General features: G+C 42.1%; 1 protein-coding gene and 1 long non-coding RNA gene across 3 annotated transcripts in view; one reads left to right on the top strand and one right to left on the bottom strand.

Annotated features, from left to right (window-relative positions):
* Positions 1-26400, top strand: part of LOC131261401 (cysteine-rich motor neuron 1 protein) — a 157850-nt gene that overhangs the window by 36703 nt on the left and 94747 nt on the right. The window contains exons 1-3 of one of the 2 annotated variants that reach the window (XM_058263428.1): positions 1937-2102; positions 7525-7893; positions 7976-8712. In XM_058263428.1, coding sequence (XP_058119411.1) covers positions 8613-8712 — 100 coding nt within the window. In that variant the 5' untranslated portion in view covers positions 1937-2102; positions 7525-7893; positions 7976-8612. Of the gene's footprint in view, positions 1-1936; positions 2103-7524; positions 7894-7975; positions 8713-26400 lie in introns of those variants that run through there. The other variant, XM_058263429.1, reaches the window with a different exon arrangement.
* On the bottom strand, positions 1907-7636 carry LOC131261414 (uncharacterized). Its single transcript, XR_009178180.1, has 3 exons — positions 7528-7636; positions 2088-2258; positions 1907-1997 (listed from the first exon to the last, which is right to left on the bottom strand). It is a non-coding gene; the product is annotated as an uncharacterized LOC131261414 (long non-coding RNA).

The following is a 26400-nucleotide window of genomic DNA, read 5'->3' on the forward strand; positions in this document are numbered from 1 at the left end:
CGTAGTCGCTATTCATTTATTAACTGGGCTAAACAGAGCAGCTTTGGTGAAGGCGAGTTGTAGGAACTTTAGTCGGTTTGGTGAAAACAAAATGGTACCTCTTTACGAAGCACTAATTGAACTCGGATTCATCCAACTAACGTTAATGCTGAATTGGCATTTAATGGTGTTTCAAAAACTTGGTTTACGCAGTAGAACACACCCTATGCGCAACCAGCTCACTCAACAAATAAATCAGTGTCGCACCAGTAACTCACGCCGCTCGATCGCGGTATCTCACGCTCGTTTCGCGTTTTAAAATCTCAATTCGGAGGAGACATCCCGCTTCATTCTCGCGCCATCCGTTTTGCGCGCCGGTTGATTTTTTTATATTTCATTGCTTGCTTTCGTCTTGTGTTGTATTTTCGTAAGTCCGCTGCTCCATCAAACAAATCGCGGTAGCAAAACAAACGAGTTCAGGAAACCCGCCAGTCGATGGAGGGATGCTGGGAAACGGCCGAAGGAAAGGTGTAGCGAATTGTGTCGATTGTACAGCCGAGAGAAAGCGAGAGAGGACGTGAGATCTTGCCGGTAAAAAGGAAGGATTGATCCATAAGGGAATCGAAGAAAAGATCAAAACAACTAGAAACTACAGTGATGCATCGTTTTTTGAGGCAGCATCCATAAATAAATGTGATTTTTTTGCTTCTAACATTGGGGGCCAAATCATTCAACCTTTTTAGGTAAATTTATTCATAACCTTTGCTTGTTTCCTACTCATTTTTTTTTGTCTTTCTTTTTCACATCCTAATGGGTGGTGAAAGCAAGTAGTCACTGTGCCCCAAGCTTTGTCAATTGGTAAGGTGTACGGAAGGTGGAAGTAGTAGAGGATCGGACAAAACCGGCTTTTTGCATACGCACCGTCCACGGCGAGTGGATCAAGTGTGCAAAAAGAAAATAGAAACGTAAGACGGACTGAACTTTACGTCCTCCTCCTTACCACCACGGTCACCCTCGTGTAAGGTCACATTCCGTAATCCGATCGTAGAAGCCGAACGCTGCCAAAATCGATACCCTTTGACTATTTATTGGCTTGCCATGTGGATAAAGCCACTAGGATGGAGTAGGAGCTAGTGGGAAAACGGTAGCAAGAATGGAGGGATTTATTTGGCATTCAGTAGCTGACGTTAGCTTTCTGCGGGCACAAATAACGTAATTGCGATTTGTTTTTCGGTAGCGAATGCTGAATGATCAAAGTAGAGCCGAATGGTACGACAGCAAAATGGAACATGGTGGAGTAAAAGGTTTCTTGCAGTGTAACCAATCGTTCATAGTGTGTTTATGTTTCTCTTCCGGAAAGTTGGTATGTTTAGTTACCTGAGATAAGGAGCTTTGTTCTGATTAGTTGATGGTTGGCAATTCATCAAAGCAACACAGGATTGTGGCTTTCAAGCACCCTCAACGAAAAACCAGATTACTGCAATCGAAGTTCATTCCCTCAAAGAACTAATCAAAACACTCCTAATAGAAAGTGAAAGTCCTCGCCTTAGTCGCTTGTAATTTACACACTCTCCACTGCTCGACAGCACACTTAAAATTGGATCAGCCAATTATCGCTCCTCTTAGTGAAGCGCATCGATAATACCACATTAATCCAATTTGTTCTCAAGTAGAATACAGCCTGCCCACTCCATATGCGGGGAATATAGTGGAATATTGTTTGCAAGCGCCTGTTTTGTAACACACATAGCAATCGTTCGTGTGCGTTAAAAGCTGCGCGAGTGTGCGTGACTTGGCTTAATTTCCCCTCAATTCAGTTGCGTTGCATGACAATCGGGTTTCGCTCGCGCGACGCAATCCGGTGAGACCCGCGAAAAAAGGGGGGCCATCGAGCACTCCGGATCCGACCGTGAGAGTCAGTCGTACAACAGCTTTCGTGTGAAGCGGACGTATGGTAGCTAAGCCTCCGAATCGCCAGTGATAGTGAACGTGAAATTTTCGACCAAACAACCGAGCAGCTTCAATATCCTCGTAGGAATCATTGTAACGCTGACAAACGTCAAAGTAACATTGTGCCATGCGTTAGAGTGTGCCAAAAGAGTGCGAACACAAAGCAGTGCATTGTAGGTGTTCATTTAGCGTGCGTTCTTTGCACCTCTGGACATTTTGAAGCCCGCGCTGCACCCGCTTTGGCCAAAACGAAAGCCGGTCGAAGCAGGCCTGCCGTGTGCAAGTGTGCTAATTGACGGGGAACAACAACGTTCCGGTAAAAAGGTACCCTTCTGTTCTGTGACTGACCACCGGTTCATCTCTGCTTGCGTTCTGTTTAATGTGTGTCAAACCGAAAAACCACCAGCCGGGGCACACAAGTTCCCGCTTCCTGCTCGCGTTCGACGCGCTGCTGCCTTGGCTCGATCACTCGTTCCCCGCTCCCTGTCTCGGGTGCTCCCCTTTTCTCGGTCGCTCTCTCACTCTTTCTCCCCGGGACCGCCCTGTGGAGGCTGGGGACTTGTGTTACGGTGTGGCGTGCTTTTGCTGCGGTGGGCTTTCGGATACGCACACTCTTCTCGTTTGAAGCGCGTCTCAAGTGCGGAAGAAACTTGGTGCCAAAATAAAGTTAAAGGAAACAGAAAAAAAAGAAATCCAACAAAAGACAATTCCTCGCGCGCAGTTTTCTGCTCTCGTAAAACTTTCGGCCACTCGTTTTCGTGGGGGCTTTTTCGCCCCCCTTTGCGCCGTGTTATTCGGGCTCCCCATTACGGTCCACGCTTTCGTTTCATGCGGCTGTTTGTGCGTGTGTATGTGTGTGTAGTTGTGTACCGCGACAAGAGTGCGTGCGCGAGTTTATGATAGAGCGCACGAGATAAGCCCGCCATCCTACCCCCTGTCACTGGCCGGGCCTCACGCAGATCTTTTCCGCGTGTTTCACCTTCGCGATATCGAACTCTAATCGAAATCGGTTCGCTTTGCAGTGTGTTAGCTTTGTTTTCGTTCGCCCATTCAAAACCGTCCCTTCACTGGCTTCATCATCATGTCCGACCGCGTTGCTTTGCGATTCACTCGCGCTTCATTCGCACTTCACTTTATGTAACTGCTTTAAGGATCACTTGACAAACACTGTAGGGGATAAACCTTAGCTTCGTGGTCTTTTTTGTGTTTATCTCAATTAATGCCTTGGCAAGAGTAAAAATAACCTTATTTATTAAAGACTAATAAGGTGGATTTTATTTGTTCGTTTCTTATTTTTTGAAGTTTAACGTTTATTTGATTGAACAAATTGGCTTTTACAGTTCTATCTTCTTTTGCTTGTGTACTCTTGAAATGCGCAAGCTGTGTTTCTATTGTAGAAATATTGTACTCGTAATGGATAACATTGTAAAGATGTTCTTATACTAGCAGAGTGGTTTCGAGTTTTTGTGACTGTTATTCTAAAAAAAAGTCTAAATGTTTTTTTTCGTGTCCAACAAACCCATAAGAATATAGTTCTTTGCGAGACTTGGTGAAGTTACTTACGTTATGTAAGATTTATTACTCCTGTTCCTTTATTGTTATCCTTGAGATGTTATATGCGAGACAGTACTCTTGTTTTTATATGAAAAGAACTATGTTAATATGCCAGTAGTATAGGACGGTATATTCTACAGTATTGCATGTTTACTGATGGCAATAAAAAGGGCATCCCTCTTGTTTATGTCGATTGATTGCTTGCGGCACGAACACGATGTCAGGCAAAACTTTCGACACACGAACTCTTACCTCTATCGTCATTAGAAAACTACACGAAAACCACCCATTTGCAAGGTGTTGTCTTTCCCACACGGGATTCTGACGCCTTTACAGCTCATGTGTCATTCGTAGAGTCGAGTCAAACTCGATCACCATGGCCTAAGACAAGGCGGGGAAGATCACCTTTGCAGGCGTCTTTCATCGCACGAAGGCCTCGAGCTTGGCTTCCCGCACTTTGCGTGTAACCGATACGCTTGCACGAGCTGACGGATTCGGTAGTAAAAAAGGTTGGTGGTGGTGATTGGTTTTTTTCTTCATCCCTACTATAATGTTAATCTACACTATGCGGAAAAAAACATCACCCCGGGGGTGAAAAAAAACCCTAAGGACAGTCGACCGCAAATTCATAGCTCTGGGCGTCTTATAGGCGACCTTATGGCGGATCGCCGGGCGACAAATTGATTTACGATCCTCCCGCCGGTGCCATGTTCGGGCCGTCCTTGCCACGACACCACCTGAAATTCTAAACCCAATGCTTCCACCGCGATGGTGCATCAAAGGCCAGTGGATTAAAGCAAAGGCAAAAAAGAAAAGGCATCCCAACCGGGAGCTAATTTGTATGATTCATTAAACCGACTTAGCTTCCGATGGTGGGAAGAACCGGATAAAAATATAACCTCCCTCCTCCACCCTCGCCACCATCGGGACGGAAAAGCAAGCAGAAAAAAATCACCAAAGGCAGTGGCCAAACTGTCGTAATTCAAACCCATTAAACGTTCTAATGCGCTGTTTGACAAGCGAAACGATTAGAAACGGTAATTAGTTTGACCGTTTTGTACCAATAAAATTAAGTTCTTCCTTGCCACTCCCATCACATCGTCCCCCCTCGTTTCCTTCGGTTTGTTTCTCCTCTTTGATTTCGCCCGATTGTGTATGTGTCGCCTGGTGCTATGATTTACATTTCAATCAAAGCGCCCGCCTCGCGGTTCGCGCTCCGAAACCCGTGAACCTTTTTCTGGTTCAAGGTGGATCGTTTTGACCATTTCTTAATTTGGAGACGGTTCCGTTGTCAGTGATGTTTCAATTTTTTTTAGTTCTTTTCTTGTTTTTGTTTGTTTGCAGCCGCACTTTAATGTTTAGCGCTTTGTGTTTGACAGCATTGTAGCAAAAATGTTCTCGTTCCCTCCATCGTTGGTTCGTTAAGAACCGGAGCCGGAGTCGTTAAAGTCAGGCACGTTGGGCTTTTCTTCGTTTGCGGGGCTCTTGGTTTTGTTGCCCTGAAATTAGCCTTGTTTGCTGATTAATAACTGGTGTTTCAATTTGTTTTCATTTGTTGTTTTTTTTTCGTTGATTGAATGCGGGCTTAAGCTCGCATCACAAAGAATCGAAGGTCAGCCGGATCTTTAATTTTTATTTCACCTATTTGGAATATTTATAGATTAAGCCATATTTTTATTATTTCCCATGCAAGGTTCCACGTTGGGTTTTTTTTTTGGTAGAACCCCATTGTTCAACACTCCACCAACATGCGCCTGCCGCCCATTAGTAATGCTTCGCATTAGCACCCCGGTGCCGCCCCCTCCCTCAAGATTGGCACGTAAAATCGGTCTCGCGGCGTAATTGAACCCCAACGATGCGGCTTAATCACGGCATCCGGGTTTCGCAGCCGACGCAAATTTTCCGGCACCCCTCCTCTCTAGGCCCTTTTGGGGTGGGTAACCCAAAGCAGCCCTCTGCTTGGGCAAAATAACGGTGGGTGGATGATAGGGGTAAACGGCCAGCGGTGTGTCCTTCTGGCTGCCGATGTCGCGAATCTGCACAACGATAAGACTTAATATTATAACATTCGCTAATTTAAAAGCCATAAATTTTAATTTTAATATCGCACACCGAGGCGCAAAATCGAGGCCTACGTGTGTGTGTGTGTATTTGTGTTTGGGTGCATCTGTTTCGGGTGCTCGAGGTATGAAGGCTTTGGGCAGGGGGTGGTTCAAGCGTTTGTGTACTGCCCCATTCCGGCGACACATCGGCGAAGTGGCGGCTTTCGGTTTTGATTTTTATTCCTCGATGGCAAGATGGATCGCATGTTCCCGAGAGCGCTGTGGGACCGACTTCCGGACAGTGTGGGCTCCCGGGGCAATTTTCCAATTTTCATCGTACTTTCTTCGAGAAGCTGCCCACCAACAATCCCACCGAACATTCGTTTTGCACAAGCAAACATAAACCAATTATTTGTTCGTGGTGTTGAAAAGAAGCTGTTGATGATGTGGAGGCGGAGGGGGTGTAAGAGGTGAAAGAACCCAGCCCATTTTCACCCCACTCCCACCGTCGAATTAGCCGCATGAGTGTGTTTAGACGGCGGCGCATCGGTAGACTGCGCGTCGCGCTCAGCATCAGCAACAGTTTACGCAACTGGCGACAAACTGGGAGGGAAAAAATAATAGAAGGAAAAAAATACAGGGGACCCGCACGCTCACCCAGAAAGGCGACGCGAAAAAAAAGAAAAAGAAAAAAAACAACAACATAAACGTATCCACACGATGTAAATGATGCTTTTCCGCTGCTCGCGATCGCGTGCCCCAGTCGAGAATTTTGAAAAAAAAACAGGCAGAAGAAAAACGAGCGAAGAGGAGAGGACATGAGTAAAAAAAAAAGGCGGAGAACGTTGCCAGTTGCAATGTTTGCGACGCCGGATGTGCGTTAGCGGCATAAGTGCGGCCCGGGTGCCGTGTGTCTGTGTGCTCTTTTTATGCCCAACATTTGCATGCAGGCCGTTTCTTTTTTACCGGCGACATGTTTTTCTCTTGTTTTCACCCTCGTTTCGAATGATAATGACATGATTAGACGATTTGGCGATGGTGGCCGACGGTGTTTGCCATGTGTGCCCGTCTATTTAATGGAAATACGTGGCATTTTTCCTGCCCCGTTGTTATGGCCCTGGCCTAGTTTTCGCCGGTCACCTTACGATCGTTAGGAATGGTACAAGCTATGCTGTTTTTTTTAAACAAGACCATGTGACTAATTAATTAATCAATTTTAAAATCCGTTTTCAACACCAATTATCTTATATTGGATTAACTTCGATGTAGATTATCGTCCGATAAATCATCTTAATGATCGTTAAAACATGACTCGTCAGATTGATTCTTACATCGTTGAAGTATTTTCCCTTATACCTGCATAATTAGGAGCGATAAGATATAAACGTTCAAGGGAACACAAAGTCATTAAGATGTTCTCTAAAAAGGGTAAACTCATCCAACATCGTGTCGCAGTCACTTAGAGAAATTAAAATGTCACATTCTACTGACCTGTGAGGTTTTGAGTTAGCAAATCTTTTTTTTTTTGGTTGTGGAATTCATGATTAACGATCTCAGTAAAAGGATTGCCGAGCCATTTTTCCGCTTCCGGTTGCATTTTTCCGCCCGTTGACCGATGTTACCTTTGGACGGAATGATTAATGGGACGTTTGCGTTACGCGTTAGAAACGACGGTAGAATTGGAAAACGTATTATCTTTTTTCCAAATGGGTTGATGAAGGATATTTTTAACAAACCTTCGTGGAAAAAAAACGGACGAACGATAATTAACGCTCATTATTTGAGGGAAAACGGAATGATTTGATATGCTGTGCACGTGACCATTAAGGAAGAGTATGTAAGCTCCCTTTTTTTTCCTACCTTCAAAAACCTTGTTGGATAATGATGTAGAATTAAGGTTTTTCCTGCGAGGGTTCGATTTTAATTTCCTTCTAAAACAATTTATGAATCATGCTTCCGAAGCTAATGAGCTTTTCTTTTCCCATTTCTCATTTCGCAGGACTTTGATTTATTTTAAATCAACCCAGCGTCACGGCGTGATGACGTGCGTTTGACCGGCTATAAACCATAACTCAAAAAATCACCACGAACAGTGTCCGCCACGGTAGTGCTGGCTGCTGCGTAATGTATTTTTAGCTTCCACGCGTGTACCAGTGACACGCGTGTTTTGTGCTGACTACCGACAAAAAAAAAATAAGTGTGCGTATAAGTGTAGATCCGGTAGGCTGTAGTGTGACGCGGTTTGTTTGACAGTTGATCGGGTAAACCAAACGTGCACAACCTAAGCAAGCTGTACAGTTGTAAGGAAGTGATAAAAGTAGTTAAATGATTTCGCTGCTGGAGGATTGAATCAAAAGAAGTTGAAAAAGTAGGTTTTAAACAACCCACATTCAATCATCCAAACTGGTGTCCTATAACTGCAACAAATTGCATTTACATTCTTCCGGTAGCTTACTTTGCCGCAATCAAGGCTCCGATTGGTTGCTGCAAAAAGGGAGAGAAAGAGAGTGAGCAGAGAAACGCATAACACACGTAAAACGAAAGTGAGTGAAGTGAAACGACGCTGATCGAACGTAGAATTTTCCAAACAAAACAACAAACACGAAAAACGAAAACGAAAAGTGGTGTTTCGAATAGAAATTGCAAACGTACGCTCAAAACAAGTACACGAAAAGAAGATATACATAGAGCAAAAAAGATAATTTCACTAAAGCGTGCCTTGAGTGTTTAAAGAAAGGAAAAGAGTAATTAAAGTGCATCCAAGTAAAAAAGAAAAGAAAATTTTAAATTAAAGTGCTACCGCAAGGAGAGGAGGCCATTGGGGGAGAAAAAGGAAGAGTGAAAGAATAAATTGAATCTGTCCGGTGAAAGTGAAGGGTTTTTCTCGCTGTGCGACGAAGGAAGCAGAAGTGAATAGAATATAAATACCTGCAGTGGAAACTTGCGCGCGTGCGTGTGTGTGTGAGTGTGGGTTTTTCAGTGCGTCTGTTCGAGCGTGTCACGAGCCACCCGTTGGTGATCCTTTCAGTTTCCGGTGTTCAGCCGGCACGTTGCACGTTCGTTTCGTTCGCGATTCCGGTAGAAAAAATGGTTCCAGCTGCGGGAAAGTTCCGGCCGGCGTGGGTGCTGCTGGTGTTTGCGAGCTACCTGCTCGCGACCAACGCTAACGCAGTGGGCACAACTCCAGGTAAGCGGTCGAAGAAGTTGATGTAAAATTATTCACCATTTGCAGATGTCACGATTGTTGGTCGCTGACGTGGAGAAAGATTCAATTAGCATTTGTTCGCACGTGCACGCTGATCGCTCATAATGGAGCAATCGATGTTCTACTGTGAAGTGATTCATTATTTGCTATGGTTTCTCTTTTTTTCGGTCCTTTTGCTTCCTTCTTCATGCAACCTAAGGACATAAACCAATTGATCGAAGTATTTCTAGTGTAACACTTGATTAATAGCTTTTTACACTGTGACGAATTATTGATTTAACGGTGTTTTCAATACTTTATCTAGTTTCAATGTCTGTTTATGAAACGCATTATACGTTTTAGGTGAGGGTAAATGTGTACATCTTAAATGAAATATTCTCTTATTTATGTATTGTACTTAACAAACTAGTACCTAACTAGTTATAGACGGTAGAGCTTATTTATTTCAATGGAAAGAGATGTACCTTTATAACATGTTAATTACGTTATTCCTAACAGTTTTCCTCGGTAAACATTGAGAAAAATCATTTCAAAACAAATTCTTCTTATCAGTTGGTGTTAACCAACATACTATTTTAAAAAAATTTCTACCAAGCGTTTGTAGAACAGTTGTTAAGAACAATCAATATTGATTTGATTGATTGATGAAATTCGTTTAAAAAACAAATTCTAAGACTTGTTTTAAAAAAAATAGGAAATGAATTGAGCTTCCCTAACGATGGTTTTTTGCAATCGTTATGACTTACATACTTGTATATTATTACTGCGCTATAATATTTTCGAGACAAGATTAGCTTTTTATTTCAATTTGTTAGTAAAATTGTTATAACTGCAGTCAACTTTGATCAGCCCTTTAGTGTATCAGTAAAATGAGCTAATGTGGTTTGCTGCTGTGACCCACTATATGATTAACGTGACAGTCAAGCTGTTGAAGAACATAGTAAATTTAATTTTGAGTTTAGATCTTTTAGTTTTTCCGTTTATTTAGGAATGTTTTGCATTTTGTTTGTTATTTTGTTTTTTTGGCTGCCTTTGAAACAAAACTCCTTTTGAGTTCAAACAGATATTTTTCATTGTGCGTTTGTTTTGTTCTTTGACATTTCTATCGAAGAAATAACTCGATCTCCCTTCTCCTTGGTTCGGCTGCTAAAAATCGTTTGTCACTGTCCGATGATCGTCAAAAATGTACCCAACCACCACCCCCTCCCCCCGTTGCCTATCCACTAGTAGTAGTAATTGATGTTGTCATTTAGCACTTCACGTCGCAATCACTTCCTCGGCATGGTCGGAAACATCCCCTCGGGGTAAAAAGGGGGAAGGTGGGGGGGAGGGGGGTGGGTTATAATATTGGGCACGAACTCACACGCTCCCAAAAACCCACAAGCCCTCCACTCTTTATGGAACTGTTTTGTTGAACTCGTTGTGCCGGAATGGCGTGGCATGAACCTACATCTCAAGGGCCCATTTTTTCCCCTCCCCCCGCACACATTCATTCCGTTCAAGGCCTAGGGCAATTTAGTGGTTCCCTTCGTCAAAGGCGGTCCCACAATCAATGCGATTGATTAGATTAGCCTCTCGAGCGTGGTGGCATTCAGAAACGGTCTCGGTATGTTTCACGTGCTTGTTCCTCACGTTGTGTAAACCTTGGCGAGCTTCCGGGAGTTCGTTGCTCAAACGGCGGTCTGCGTCCCGAAAGGAACCGCGATCGCTCGCCCCGCCGAAGACATCGACGGGACCTTGAAGTTGGCCGCCGTTGGGTCAACTTTCTGCAACCTGCTTGTCGGCAAACCCGCTCTCCCGCAGGACAAATGGGCAACTGTGGCCGCTCGAGGACATCACGAGGAGCGACACGAAAAAGCAAAACACCTTCCTATCGGGCCGGCGTTGGAAGTTGTTTCCAGTTGCGCCCCGCGGGTGCCATAAGATCATGGCCTTTCGGATGGAGGTCGCGATGCTCATGCACTCGCAATTATGCCTCATATGGCAACGTTGGGAGCGAGATGTATGAAATTGGAAGCTACCTTGAAGGAAGGGGGTCTTTACCGGGTTTCAGAACTAGATACACAATTTGTGAGTCTTCGAACGTGAGCCATGATTGGAGTCTTGTGAAGCATTCAATAAATAATTGAGCTAGATTTAATTTTGTTTTTACGGTTAAAATAATCGAACGCTGTAAAGGTAGTCCGTGTGTGAAGTTCTCGGTTTCCTTTCCCCAGTTTCGTGGTACTCTCCGTTCCCTTCATCTTCCGGCTACCTCACTTCGGCCACCGGGGAATATCTCTTCCCCGCGATCGAACTCGAACTCGGACTCAACGAGTCGGCCAAGTACAAAGCGAAAAACCAGCGCGAGTATAAGCTTGCGCTCGTGCGATCGTTTGATTGTGGGGTGAATGGGAAAATTACCCTCCGGGCGGCGCGCGCACGACCCTCCCTCGACGAGAGTTTTGCGATGCGAAAGCGGTGAACGAGCTTAAACTGACTTTACACCCGTCCCTTGGCAGCCGCAGAGTAACATTGCGGACGTTATGATCTAGGTTATGCAACCGCGATACTTCGGCACGATCACTCAGTGGCGGGAAGGAAAAAGAAAAAAGATAAAAAACCTCCCAAAGGGGTAGGGTTTAAGTGGGGTTGACACGAGAGCGAAAAAAAACGGAGCGTGTAATAAAGGCGAACACCGAAAGCGAAGGGTCGAGCACCCTTTATTTTTTGTTTTGTTGGTCCAGTGGCGCGGGTGGGAGGCGATAGCTCGCGCGTGCACTGATCGGCTTCGGTCGGCGTACTTAAACGACTCCTTTGGTGTGATCCAAAGGAATGAGACGCAAAAAGAAAACAAAAGACAAGCGAAAAAGTAAAAAACATAAAAGCGAAACCTAAAAGCGGAGTAGATTAACATCACGTTCTTTGGCACGTGATCTTTGCGCTTAAAGTTGCATATATCCTACCTTCACGCTGTGTGTTTCCAACATGTGTATCTGTTTTGGCATTTTTTTGTTTTAAAGCTATAAAGCGTAAAAAGGATAAAAGCATTTAAATCCCTTACTCAACAAGAAAATGATCTTTCGTTCTTTAATTTATACGTTCAATTTCGTTTTTTCTTGAACAAGAAATGTTAATTACATATTTTACAATTCGATTCAATAATTGTGATAACAATTATGTTAGTGATAAAAAAAATTCAAGGTTCAAAATGTTCTCAAAAATCGCAAAAAAATGTAAAAAAAATCATAGTAATATTATTTAATCATAGTTTACGAAAAAAGTAATAATGAAAGATTTATTAAAATGAGAAAAACAAAAAGTGGCCCGTTTTTATTCGATTAATTTGATAACGGGCATAGTTATAAAAAAGTTCAAAGAGCAAACGGAACTCAGAACGGAAAAAAAACGTTTTTAACATAAGAAAATAAAAGGAAGTAGTTTAATATCCCTTGCAAAAACAAAACAGTCATAACGAAATATCTTAATAAAAGATCTCTAAAGAAAAATAACTTCTTGACAGTGGTCCATTTTAATCCCAATGAATGTCATAATAAGTTTTTATGGCGATACTACAAAGTGGACCCTTTTGCAACGTATTTTAGATCAAATCCTTAGCTTGTTCCCTTTCTTTTAACCATTACGGCTGATAGGCACACCGAAGGGTTAATTGCGTTTGGTTTATCCTTCGCTTATCCTTCGTCCGGTTCTCCCCGAAGGAAAGTGAGTAACGCTGGGAGGAAAGTGGAATGGATCGAGCCGGCACAAAGCTGACCGGCCTCGAAATCGTAGCCACCGTGTGTTTGCTTGAAATGTCAAAAGAATCTGACAGCAGAGTGAACCGCTGCCGAGTGTGCGCAGCGGGAGGTTCCAGTGAATCGGCTCATCGAGCGATTCGGTAAAGATAATGATCAACCTATCATGGGCTTGGGTGAGATGCCGGACCGTTGATAAACTTGACCGCACAGGGGGGGTTTTTTAAATTTATTTTTCCCCCGTCTAAGTGAACGCGCGTGATCGCTCGGGGGAGGTAAGTGCGCAAATCGCGTCCATTTTTATGTTTCGAAATGGCGTTTCTTTTTTTTGTCACCCAAAAGAACTGACTCCCGAACCCGGATCGCTTGAGATCATTCTTGTTATTGGTTGCGGATTTCGTAAACCATCGTCATTATTTCCGGCACCCCTGGAAGGGGGTTTGCGTTGTGATAAGAAAATCGATTTCTGCTCGTCTCGACGGAACCCGATAAGCCCGAGGTTGGCCGACTGCGACAAACCGGTGGCGCCAGGTGGACGTCACTGGACGACGTACCAGGAAGGCAAAATTGAATGAATGAAAGAAGGAGGAAAAAAACCCGCCATGGCGCCATGCTCACCCTTTTTCCGCCCTTAATCTGGGGAGGGTGGCGATGTTGTTTGGGGAGTTATTTTTGTGCAACGCCTGCGTATCAACCAACCGGGGTTTTCGGGAAGCAATTGCGCTCGAAGCCGACTTTATCGCGATTTCAAACCGATCAGCAAGCAGCAAGGTTCAACACATCACACAACTCCACTCCGCAATACGTTTTACGATGGGAAACTTTGGATGGTGTTTGCAATTAATTTTAGCACTTTGATCGTATCATTTTCCCCCCTGCTTGGTTCACTTTGAGGAGAAAGTCACCAATTTCGAAAACGTTTATCGCTATCGCGTGACCAGTGACCAGTGTTGAGAACGGTGATGTTCATTGACATTCAATTGCTGACATTCATTCTGCTTGAAGCTCTACATTCAAATTTCGTTCATTCACTTGACCGTCACGTCAAAAAATGTCATTTGATACGACGACATTTTCTTGGTGAAATCCTATGACACTAATTTTTCAGGGATTCAAATGATCAAGTTAGCATACGAATATCCACCATCCAACATTCAGTAAAACCTGTCATACGATTGTTTTGGTCTCATTCTTTGTGCGTTTCCAGCGCTAGTGCTAAGGTTTTCTTTTTGAAATACAAAAATATGTGTGTTGTGATTAACACGTTAACCTCGTAGCAGTGAAACGAAATGAAGTGGACCGAAAGAAATGAAGAGAGTGCATGAAAATGAAGCACTCTGGCGGACTGACACTGGCGGACTGACACTGGCGGACCGACACTGGCGGACCGACACTGATGGACCGACGTGACGGACGTGGCGTGAACGGAAACTTCACTGTCAGTCCCCAGGGACTGACATGGCGGTTAACGTGTTAAAAACTGTTTTTATAAGTTATTTTTATATGTTACGGTTGCTTGACGCTACGAAATTAAATTTGACTATCGAAAAAAGTGATTTACATTGCATACGAAAAATTCAAATGACATTCACAAGACATTCATTTGAACGAGGATTCGATGGCGGTAACTACAGCAAATGAATGTCGTATCATTGAATGTCGTTGACATTCATATGCTACTACGGTGATAGTCTTAGACGATTCATGTCACAAACCCATAATTCGTTTCATGATCAAATTCACTGTCGTTCATAAACAATGATTTCGACAAGTAGGCTACAGCGAGTATCAAAAAAAATGTCGACAGTTTACAACACTGCCAGTGACAAACAAAGTTGTTTATCTAAATCGTCCTCCAAGTTGCGGGCTTAGCCTGTACGACTAATTTGATCATTTGATCCATTCGATTAAGGGCACGTGGACTCAATGTACTGATTAGGTCAGTTCTTTTCGATGATATTAATTTTTCCTTGATTTAATGAGATAATTAGTCATGGTTTTCTGTTTTCCCTGATACTCATTTGAAAAGGAACTGCTTACATGACATCAAAAGAAATCACTACCTTTCGAGCGTAAGTTTTACCTTTTCCATGGAATCTTTGTTCCATGAATCCATCCATGGTGCTTCAAGTTTGCAGCATGTGCTTGAGTATATTTTCCTTTGAAGCAAAAGGTCCTTTCCTTTCCAATTGCTTGCGTTCTTGAAATTTTTGCCATCTCCCGGGAAGTTGTTTGCTTTAAAAAGCAATTCGTCCGAAAAACATGGCATTTTACTCTCGAAAGAACCGTGTAGATTTTTCGTTTTGTTCCACCTTTCGAAAACGTTAAGGTTTACATTATTTTAATCAAAGGTTTCTTTTTCGTCGTCTGTTAATGTTCCCACGTTTTTGCTTAATTTTTTTGACGTATTAATAAAAAAAATAATTAAATGTTATGTCTATCCATGCACTGGCAAAGAATTAACATATTCTAAACAAATATTCTAATCACGCTCTTTGCTTGTAAAATGAATTCTTGTAAAAATGCCATAATTGCGATACACGTGAACTAAAAACTATAAATTGATAGTAGCTTCTTTTAGTAACAGAAAACATATTGCATGAGTTGTTGCGCAAAATCTATTCTTTCTATCTATTCATAGACTTTTACGTCGTATCACATGTTTTATCACTTTCCTTCGTTTAAAACCTAGAATAATGCTGCATAAAAAGGGCTTCCTTTATAGAAGAACGTTAAAAACAGCTAGAAAATCAAACATAAGAAAACATGCTGACCACAGTTGCTGCATACGTTGTTTGCATGTAACAAAAAAAACTTTATTAAAATATTCGTGAAACTTTACCTTCATATTTCTATCGGCTAGCCGACCAAACTTGGTTTGAAACGATCATTTTCGTTCACCGTTGTTAAAAAATTCGTGTGAAGTGCACCGAGTTCAGCCACGAGTGTTTCTCGGCGTTGTAGTACTCTCAAGCGACCGTAAAAGAGAAGTAAGGTAGAATCAACGAGTGCTAAAACATGCAGGAAAGGGCCTTAAATTTCGGACCGACGTTGCACTCATGCATTGCCTGAACAAAAAAGGGTACGGCACATACACGCATCGAAGGGTGAAAATTTTCTGAAACGGTCAACGTCGAGTGGCATACGCAAAAGCCGGACTCGTTGAGGCCGGAAAAGTGCTGCATCTCGTCGATTTTTCTCACTCCCTGCAGAGGTCGTCCTAGCAGATGTCAAAAAATCTCCGATATGAACGACGATCCTTAGCGTGTCAGTTTGTCGTGTTGCGGCGTTTATCAGGTGACGGAATAGTTTTTATTCATAGCTTTCACACCCTTTGCACCGTCAGGACCTGACACTACCGGTACCGAACCACAGCTTGGCCAGTATAAAAAGCGCTTCAATGAAGTTGATTTTACTAGACAAGGAAGCTTTTTTGATTAAAAAAAACGGCAAACGGTAAAACAATACAAAAGAATAAATAAACCATACACCACCCGGTGGAAAAAAGCACACTTGCCGATGCGCTGAAAATGCAGTTTCGGAAGCGAACGATAAATTCGGTTTTTCACTGGAAAAAGTAAAAATGACTCCATAAGCTGCAGAAGGAAAAGATGGAAGTAAAATATTTACCTACTCCTCCCGCGATGTGTTTCTCTTTCCCAAACGCTCTCAACCTTCAATCAGAAGCTTTTGGTACAGTTTTGCATCCTTTTCCGGAACGGGAAGCAGCTTGTTGGTGCAAAAATTTGCACCACAGTTTGTGGAGTTTTGTGTATGTATTGTTTATGCTTGTCGCTCTTCCTGAAAATAGACATCTATAGCGCCACTTGAGAGTTGAGCGAGTAGAGAGGAATATTGTGTAGTTGATGTTCAATAAATAGTAATGATTGGAAAGAATTGGAAAAAAAACATCTAACTAGAACATCAGCACACAATAGATGCATACCATCGCAGGTCGCACAGGTCGCTCGTCATGTCCGGGATGACAATTGGTAATCAATTTTCATTTGAAAAACGAAGAAAAAAGAATAGCATCACTTCACTATATGCCACCGGGGGTCAGAAACGAATAAAAGAAAGAAAAACAGATGCGCGCATCGCATTCCGATGGAATGCAATTCCGGTGCATCGTATCGAACGGGGAAGATAAAATAAAAACCCTCCACAAACACACACACGAAGCTTGCACGCACCAGTTGAATGCACTTGTGCAGGGTTGGACCGAGATCTATAGAGAGAGGGTGTACGAGCGGTTAGTGGAAGGAGAGGTGGGTAAATGTTTGATGGGGTGCCACCCCGGGAAGCGAATTCCTTTCGCTATTTGTCGAGATAGATAAGCGATAGCGAGCGTGGTCGGTGGAACGTCGCCTCGTTTTCGAACGGGGCGATGCATCATTTCACGTTGCACCGTCGAGTGCATTCCGTTGCAGCGAAATGGCATTCCCGGCTCGGGACCTGCGAAGATTCGATCAATAAACCGATCGATGAATTTGCTCCTCCTAGAACGAGCTCTTGAAAACAAACGAAAAAAGTCAAAAGAAAACACACATGAGTGAAGAAAACCACTCCACATTGCCAACACTGACGCACACGTTCGCCGTGCACTTGGCAGTGCATTTCCGGTTTGCAAGCACAAGTGCGAGCCGACGTCATCGAACCAGTGTCCAACTCAAACGGCGCTATATCCTCCATGTGTGTGTGTTTTTCTAGTCCGGGATTGTTTCATTAATTGAGCAAATAGAAGCGCTCGTCTCAAGTGTATCTACATGTGTCAAGATGCGAGCAATGGTTCGATTCCTGGATACACGGTGCAGACACTTACATGATGTAACCCGATGGAATCTGCAGCATTTGTTATTTCTTGGTACACTCTGTTGCCCTTTTCTCTTATGCGAGTCTGTTGAAAGCTACTTTATGAAGTGTGCAGAGTTTACTTATCGTTCTAAAATAAACTTGTACCTGGATAAGTGTGAATATGTATAGGTAGGAGTCCAAATGCTTCTGTACAGCGTTTTTGCTTGAAACGTTTTAACTTTTTGTACCTTTTTTTCATGTTTATTCACTTCTTTAAAAATTTCTCTTTCTTGGTTATTGCTTTTGATGTTTCATGACGTAACGTATTAGTTTTAACTTTTTACTACGAATTTAAGTTGAAACTATTACATCTAACCACTTTAACGTTTCTTTCGGTTTGATGAATCGACCATTACATCACCAAACGCGTTGTATACGCTGTTTCGGTACGAATATTCACTTTATACAGTTATTTATGTCTCACCCCGGATTTGGATTTACGTAGAAGATAAGGATAACTTCTTTTTTCGTGTTAGTACTTGTATTAATACAGTGAAGAACAATTCTTTCAATCTCGTGTGTTGATTCATTGTGTTATTGTATATTACGTTTAAGGCATTTTTTTTGTTTGTTTATTGTTTATTGTGTATTATTTGAAGTAAGAGTTTTGATATTTGTTGTACTCATTAGGATTAGCAAATCCTTTCAACATAGCAAAGGTTATTAAAATAAATTGTTCTTCTCTTTTTATTACTAACTGAATCTATTTGTAGCATTTAAAGGCACATTATTTCTCAAACTAGGAATAGTTTAAAGATTTTTTTTCATTTGTTGGTATATCACTATTGAACATTCCGTTGTAGCATTTGTGCTTGTAAATTTATCCTACAACAACGATGAAGCCAGTAGCAAAGCACGCTTGCATTGTGAAAAATATCCCTTTGATAACTCTGTTGCTTAAGTTTTCGAGATGGAACCGGATGAAAAATGGTGATTAAGCACACAGATTTGCGTAATCTCCACTCTGACGCATCCGTGAGGGTGACGTTTATCGTCTTTACTGTGCGGTATCGGGATCAGATGGCACCACATACCGCTCCAACCCTTGTTCCGACTCGGGTTGTTTCGCCCGTTGTTTTGCGATTTGCAAAATAAACTGCCAACTTATGTCATCCGCAATACACACACACACACAGACACTCGCTCGGTTGTTAACATGTTCAACCTGAATCCGTTGTCCTTTGGTACCCACATGCGACACACACACACGCGCGCACATGAAGACATATATGGAGGGGGCCAATCTGACTCTAATCGGATCAGTCGCCTTCGATAAATATAGCAATTAATCACAACTATCACAAACGCACGAACGACGAGGGGGTAGCCGGTAGCTAGCGTTTTATTCGTTGTAGGTTTTTTTTTTTTTTTGGTTGGTACAACCTCCCTCTCCCCCATTCCTCGTCTGCTTCCGAGATCGGAGATTAAACCGATACCGAGACCGAGTGACCTCATTTCCTAGATCCGGCAAGCACACGAGGTTGGTCGGAAGGTTGAAGTGTGTGGCATTGACAGAGAAGGTGGTTTTTTCCTTCTCGTCGTCAAAACGCGTATGATTATGATTTGTTTTTCGAACCGCGTCCGTTTCGTGGGTGCAAATTCCGATTGAAATGAGTAATCTGAGTGAATGTAGCTGTGGCAAACATATTTACAATTTTGTATTTTGCAGAGAGTTGTTTAAGTTATTTCCTAGCGCTAAGGCTGGGGGGTTACAAAATGGTGGAGTGAATCATTGTTGATACAGATGCATGGTGTCCAACCAACAGGAGTTGGAGTTTGATCCGCTGTGATCGATAGGAATGATCTCAAATTGCTGTTAACGAACGTAACGAACATTGTCTAGCGGCAAACATCGTAATCAATCTAGATCCCGCACATAATTATGTGAACTGGTGGGTTCAAGTGAAATTCGATTCAATAATGTAACAAGCTGCTTCTGTCAGATCCCATCACGGACTGAGTGGCCCACCCGGGATTCGACCTCACTCTGGCTGCACCTGACACGTGTTATGCTACTAATTAGACGTCTCGCAAGTCAACGCGAAGCCGACCGATGATTACACCGACGCTGGCAACGCTTGTTGATGCTGCTTCGAGCAGACGATGGCGACGAGCGTAAGATTAATTACCGTGTTTCCGAGAAAGCCACCGCAAAAACCGCAACCGGTGGAGAATCGATTACGGACGGTGAATTTGTCAAAAGTTTCGTCGACGAAACTGCAGCAGAGCGGGAGGAATGTGCATTTTTGAGGTCCGAACCTTCGGTATGATTGATTGCACTAGCGCTCACAGGGCGAGCATATAGCGCCTCTAATTGGTCGTATGCAAACCGATTTGTTTGAATGTTTACGCTAACAGACCGAAAAAAAACCAACATCAAACCAGTTAGATTATTTAATGGCGCAAAACGCAAACTCAGCGGTTTGACCCGGAGCACGTCCCGCGGTTGAGCATTAAGCGATTACAGTCATTTAAATTTCGTTTAATTACTCCTGACGGGTTCCTGAGTGATGATAACGGTCACTAGTTTTTTTGTTTTCGTTTTTGTTTTTCATTGACCGCATGTTTTTCAGCCGGACTTGGGTCGTTCAATTGAATTTAATATGGTACAGTGTAATTTGAATCCATTGGCAGCATGTGATTGAGATGTAATTATAAATTTAAATTAAACAATGCTGGTTAGAGGAAATACCTTCAGTAATAATCAGGTCATGTGTAAAATAAAAATAACAAAATCAACAAAGACTAAATTAGTTACATCTCGTGCAAAAAAACATGAATAAAAGACTTGTTCGCTAGACCAAATTTTTTGTTTTAAATATTCCTAATAGAATGAAACAAAATCTTTTGTCTTCTGTTTAACATATTATAAACAAGATTAGAATAAAGCTAACCTATATATATTAGAAGTCATAAAGACAAAGTTTTTCGTATCAAACATTGTTAAAAACAAAGAAATAAACATCTGTTTTCTCTTCTGTTTTACATGTTGTGGACAAGTTTGGGAAAAAAATTAATCAAATAGTATTTAAAAATTATTTTAACTCATTTTAGTATAGAATGCTGGTAACAGTTTCATGTTTAAGTTTCTTAAAAAAAACTAATTCATTATTCTTTTCATTCCGTTTGTTTTGTAGTGTTATTTTCGACAATGATGTTATCGTTTGTCCTTTTCTATGTTTTTATTAGGTTTACATTTTATTAAATTGGCAACATTGTTTTAGGACGTTTATACAGTAGCTGTTTAGTTTATAAATGTTTTCCTCTAAGTTTCTACCTATCAATGGGACGAATCAAAACACAACGTTAGTGTTCATTTTACGTTTGAACGAACGAACGCGTTTAAAACCACTCTTGACGCTTTGTGCCCGGTTCCGCTGGGCCTCGCGCCTTATCTTATCTTGCCGTCCGACTCGCACATTGACACATCATTTTCACCCTCAACCCCCCACGGTCGCGTGTGTGTCATGTCCTCCTACCAACCGAACTAAGGCGGGCTTTTACACTTTCTTTCAGTTTCAAATCGAGCCTTTCTCTACACTTCGTTTTACTTGTTGCCGTGTTGTTGTTTCTGAGTGTCCTTCATGTTCCACGCTTCCCTGTTTCCCACCTGGTGTCTCCGGCAAGATGACAATCACTTCCGTTTTTGCCCGAAGCACGGCACGAGGCGATAAATCACCTAAAAGGGGGTAAATCGGGCAAAAAAAAACACAACCAAAATCCTTTCCACAAACATACGCGACGACATCCGCGTTTGTTATTTCATGGTGCGTAATATTTTCTGCCTTCCGCTTCGCACACATAGACATCACGATTGTGGCACTTATCAGTAGTGTTTGGATGTTTTTTTTTCTCTTCTCCATTTAGTCTGTTTGACGTTATCTGTAACTTTGCTGAAGTAAAAAAAAACAAGAAAAATGGTTTGTGCGTTATCGAAATCGGTTTTCGCATAAAACGCAGCCCAAATGTGTTTTACGCATCGATCACCAAGCGGAGGTCACAGTCGGTCATGAATTCTTTTTCCTGCTCCTTCTTAATTGTCCTATTGTCAAACGCCACCAATTTGGCGTCAAGACCGGAAACGCCACCCTCTTGTCTTGTTTTTCTTGTCTTCTGTTTCTATCTGTCAATATTATTGTGCGTGAAAGAATAGAAAAAAGTTTGAGTAATCAGCGAAAACGGTCCTTATCGGACACTGGACGTTGAGAAAATTGACAAGATGATGATAGAAAAACTAGTTCATACAAAATCGTACCTACAATGTATCGCTTTAAAAAAACACGTATTGAAAAATAAGAATACAAAAAAGGGTCAACTTGTGATCGCCTTTGCTTGGTTTTGATTGATTCTAAGTGGATGTTTTGCCCACGAAGCGTACGGTAGCGATTACGCTGACCTCTCCCTTGCGCCAGTTAAGTAAACACCACACTCCGGTGGAAACTGCGAACTGCGACGGTATAATGTGTATAGTAAACAAATGTGAAACAGTAATTGGCAACTGATACCCCAATGGAAGGGCACCGTGTGGGCTCCTGCTAACGAGCGGCCTGCAATCGCGATGTTTACTGTTGCACTGAAAGCTGTGATTGATTATTTAAAAATGATGTTCAAAGCTGTGGGAAACGGGGACATGCAAAGGAATAAAACCATTCACTCTTTGATGATTTTTCAATTGAAAAGGGACAAAATTTGCAGAAAATTCGAATGATAAATTTTCCTTATTTTAAATATCATTAAACAGTTACAAAAACTCTATAAGTTATGTAATATATGAATGAAGTATCAGAGTATCAACAATTAGCGTTCCGTAAAATAAAGCAAAATGAAAAAAATAACGACACTAGGTAAATCTATTTTTAAACACCAATAAAAAAGCACCTCCATGAGTTAAAATCGCAAATGGATGCTAAAAACTGGTCAAACAGAAAAGGTAAACCAAAACGACTGCACGTTGTAGATTAGCGCCACACAAAATGGATGCAAAACTGCAGTCGCTAATCAATTCCAATGCTGCTAAATTAATTTACCCTATTCTGGAAGCTCGCATATGCATACACAAACAAATGCAAAAGAAGAAAATAGTCATAAAAAAGAGGTCGATTATCGAGTAAAAGTGCATTGCAGAGAGGTGCATTGCAGTAGCCAGGGCCAAAATGCAAATCTTCTCCCACATTCTCGAAGAGCACAAGCGGAGCTAATGAATAATGCAACTTTTTTTTTGGTCTTTTTCACAAAGGTGTTAACGACAATGTTGCCTTGTTGGTTCGTTGGGAACGTCCGGGTTTCCTAGCGTTTGTTTCATTAGGTTATCCAAGTAAGGAGGGGATATAAAAAGGACACTGAGAATGCTAGAAAGAAGATAGAACCTTTTAACAATGTAGCGGTTTACTAATTTTCTTCACCAATATTACTCTCGTCCCACTCTGTTAAAATCAGTTCATTGTTTATTGTTTATGCGGAAACCTGGCAAGTCAGCTGATACTAAAAATTTCATTAGCAAATTTATTCGTCTTTCAACAAACACCTCGTCACGCAACTGAGTTCTTATGAAGTGGAGAGAAAAAAAAACAAACATCCTCCTACTGACGGATAGCAGCAGCATTCCAACAGCCAATGAGAAGGAGGAGGTAAAAAACCCCATCGGCAGATTGCACCGGGTGCAAGAACCTTCGGAGTAAACAAACCGATCATTCAGTACACGTCGATGTTTTTTTTTGCTGCCCCCTTTTTTGTACCTCTCCCGCTCCCAAAGGGGTGAGTGAATTCCAAAGCACCCCCAATCGGTTTCGGTGAGTGCAGTTCCGTCCTCCAGGTTCAAGGTGAATGCACAACGCAATATGAAAATGGGGTAGGCAAAAAAGCTATGTTTAAAAATGGCTTCGAACTTATCGCCGACAGCGTTCGTGTGCTGTAAGATGACGTTATCGACTGCATCGTGCACTTTTTATCGTGTTGGAAAAATAAAAATCTATAAAAATTGACACGACTTTACAATTCACTTAGACTCTATCATTCATTGCATCGATCGAGCGATATTTTGGTACGCCGATAAAAGGTTTGTTTGTCGGTGTGCGATTTTCTTTGTCCCTGAAAGACCCAATTTTCATTTCTTCTTGCTATCTGGAGCAGAATTTCATGCGCTGAAAATCGGTGTTTCTCAGCCAAAAGCAACAGGCGCGTTTATTGCGCCGTAAGCGAAACAACAACCGCCGTGTTCGCCGTTTTGAAGATTTTTGGCAGACCCGACACCCGCTTGTTTACAAGTGCGAACATCGGGTCTGGCCCGGGGAATTTCTCCCCCCGGCTTCCAGACGCGCGCGCACACCGAAAGGGAACGCATTCGGAGCACGTGACGGTTTTTTGGCACGACGAAGACGAATTAACCGTTCGGTGGAGCGTTGAATGCGTTTAATCATTCGGGAGCATTTTTGTGAATGAGTGAGCGACGTCCCGGTGGAATGTTGTTTTTAATTTACTCCCTCGTTACAAAAAAAAAGAGGCAAAGAAGTAAAACAACCTGGCGGGGGCAGTGTGCCAGACAGTCGATTGCAGCCAAATTGCTGACGGATTGACATTCCATTCCTCGCGCGGGAACGCGAAAAATTGATCGATGATTGGAATGGTAAAGTTTGCGATGCGCGACTGCTTTAAAAATTAACCATATCGTCAAGTAGACGAAACATTGAGCGAAAGGGTGCGCTCCATCCCCGTTCCCTTCCCGTTCGTTGCCGAGAAAACGCTTGGAATGTGTTTATTTTATCATTACGAAAATTATAAATCCATCCTCTGGGAATGCCAGGTTCTTGTGTGTTGATTTTGCGTCTGACATCTTGAAGATTTACCTTGTCTGTCGCCAATTGAGAGGAGTTTATTGCTGCCTTTTTTTTTGCCTACATTCTGCAGCCATCTTCGCAAACAGGTTTGACCTTTTTGAAGGAAACTAAACATGGCGCACACATCGTGGCGTTCATCCGATGTACGATGTTTTCTATCGCGTCCCTGGCCGGATAATAAATGGATTAGCAAATCAATAAAGTTTTTTTTCTGCGAATCAACCGAATGGAGTTTACTGTTTACGGTGCAATTAAGATACTGACATGCTTTTTTTTATTCTCTTTTTTCACGTTTTTTGCCAAATGACGCCGAACGCATGTTTACCTCATTTGCCTCATTCATTCCAGAAGGTCAGCCTAGCTGACCGCCGGTTGCATCGTTTTTGATTTTAAAGTAATTAAATTCCTTCCTCTGGTGTCTCCTCATCTCTTTCCCTCCATTCGCGGAATTTCCCCCGCCAGATAAACAGTGCCGACGGGCAGTTGGCGTCTTGGCCGGTTGTTAACCTTCCGATTTGTTTGTCGAATTTGCCTCCCAATATCTTTATCCAGATGCGAAACAGATGGGATGGAAGGGATATTGGGGAGATGGAAAAAGTGGAAACTGACTCGTAAAACAAGTAAGGAGATAGGAGGAAAGATCACTCACGGCTACAGTTCATGGTAATTTTTAACAATGTCTCGAGGCGTTCCTTATTTTGGCAATGACAGATTCGTGAAATTATTTCCACGAACAAACTTACATCGTGTTTTGACAATCTAGTTCTTAATGCTTATATTTTTCAAGATAAACAAAGTTGCTTAAAATAAGAGTTTAATGATTTACAATTTAGTTTGTTTTCGTAAAAAACAAAACCCTTGTTACGGTACATTTTCCAGATAATCGTCAAATAATGACAAATGAAAAACAACACAAAATAAGACATTTTAAAACAAAATCTGTAGGATCGTATTGCAATTAAAAGGAAAAATTAGACCATGAGGTATGATTTTTAGAAAACAATCGATTTTGGATTGGAAAATATTTCCAATGTGCTCTAAGTAGTATTACCCTTGTATAGTTTCTGCTTAGTTTTCCAAAATCCGTAGGTTCAATTCATGTTGTAACCAAATTTCAACTAAAATTATTCTAAAACTAAAAATCTGTTCTAAAACAGAGTGGATGGCAACTTGTTAAATAATGGCTAAAGCAACTTCTTTCAAAAGGGAAAATTAACAATGATCTAATTAACAATGAATGATTAAAAAATCTAGTCAGTAATAAAGTAATTTATATTACGTAATTTAATTCCGCGCGGCACTGCACCGTCCGAAATCCGATACGCTGCGAATTGACTAAATGGATTATATAAACGTGTCTGGGGTCTCTGGCGTCCGGAGGTTGCATCGCAATTGTGTCTGCTGCACCCGACCGGCCAGCAGAACATTGATCTTCGCGCGTCGTGTGTGACTTTTCAACGTTGCTAGGTTTTTATTTTTGTTTTCTTCTTTACAGCCCATCCAAAAAAACACAACACATTGCTTGATGTCGTTTATTTTACGTGAGCGAAACACGATAAAAAAAAATACTCAAAAGCACCGGCTGAATGTGATGAGAGACAGAGCCAGCCCCCCTGTTGACACCATTGTCGTAAAACTGATGCGATCATCAACTGCAACCACCATTAGCGGCCGTTGCCGTTTTTTTTGACGGGCGCAAATCTTTCAAAAAATGTGTGTGAAGAGCGAGAAACTAAGCAATTTTGAACCAAACAGCTGATTTGCTGAGTTCTCTGTTGCTTTGTATTTTGTTTCAGTTTGCTACTCTCTAACATGAAATCGGTCAAAAGCATGTGTTAGACATGGACAACGTCAATTGCATCAGCGAACCCACCCGTGCATGTTGTAAAAATAAAGTCGCTTCCCATTTGTTCATCTCCCCCTCGCCGCCCTCCTCATCTTGTTAGAGATCGTTTGTTCGTGCCTAATGAAGCATGCGAACGATAAAAAGGTTCGATTACCTTGCATTTGGTGATTTCATCCGATCGGTCGGTTTGGTTTTTTGCCACTTGCAAAATTCCGCCGTGGCCTTACTCAAGTACACGATCAGCTGTGGATTGACTCAAACCCGGACAAACCTGGCGATGACACAATGACCACATCGGATGATGCATTTTAGTGCAGAAACGTACGTAAAGGAAAGAAACACACCACGTGGGCAGTCATGCGCACCAAACCCGCCAGATGCTGTCAACTTCTCCATCCGCATG

This window comes from Anopheles coustani, chromosome 3 (assembly GCF_943734705.1).
Source record: "Anopheles coustani chromosome 3, idAnoCousDA_361_x.2, whole genome shotgun sequence".
NCBI lineage: Eukaryota > Metazoa > Arthropoda > Insecta > Diptera > Culicidae > Anopheles > Anopheles coustani.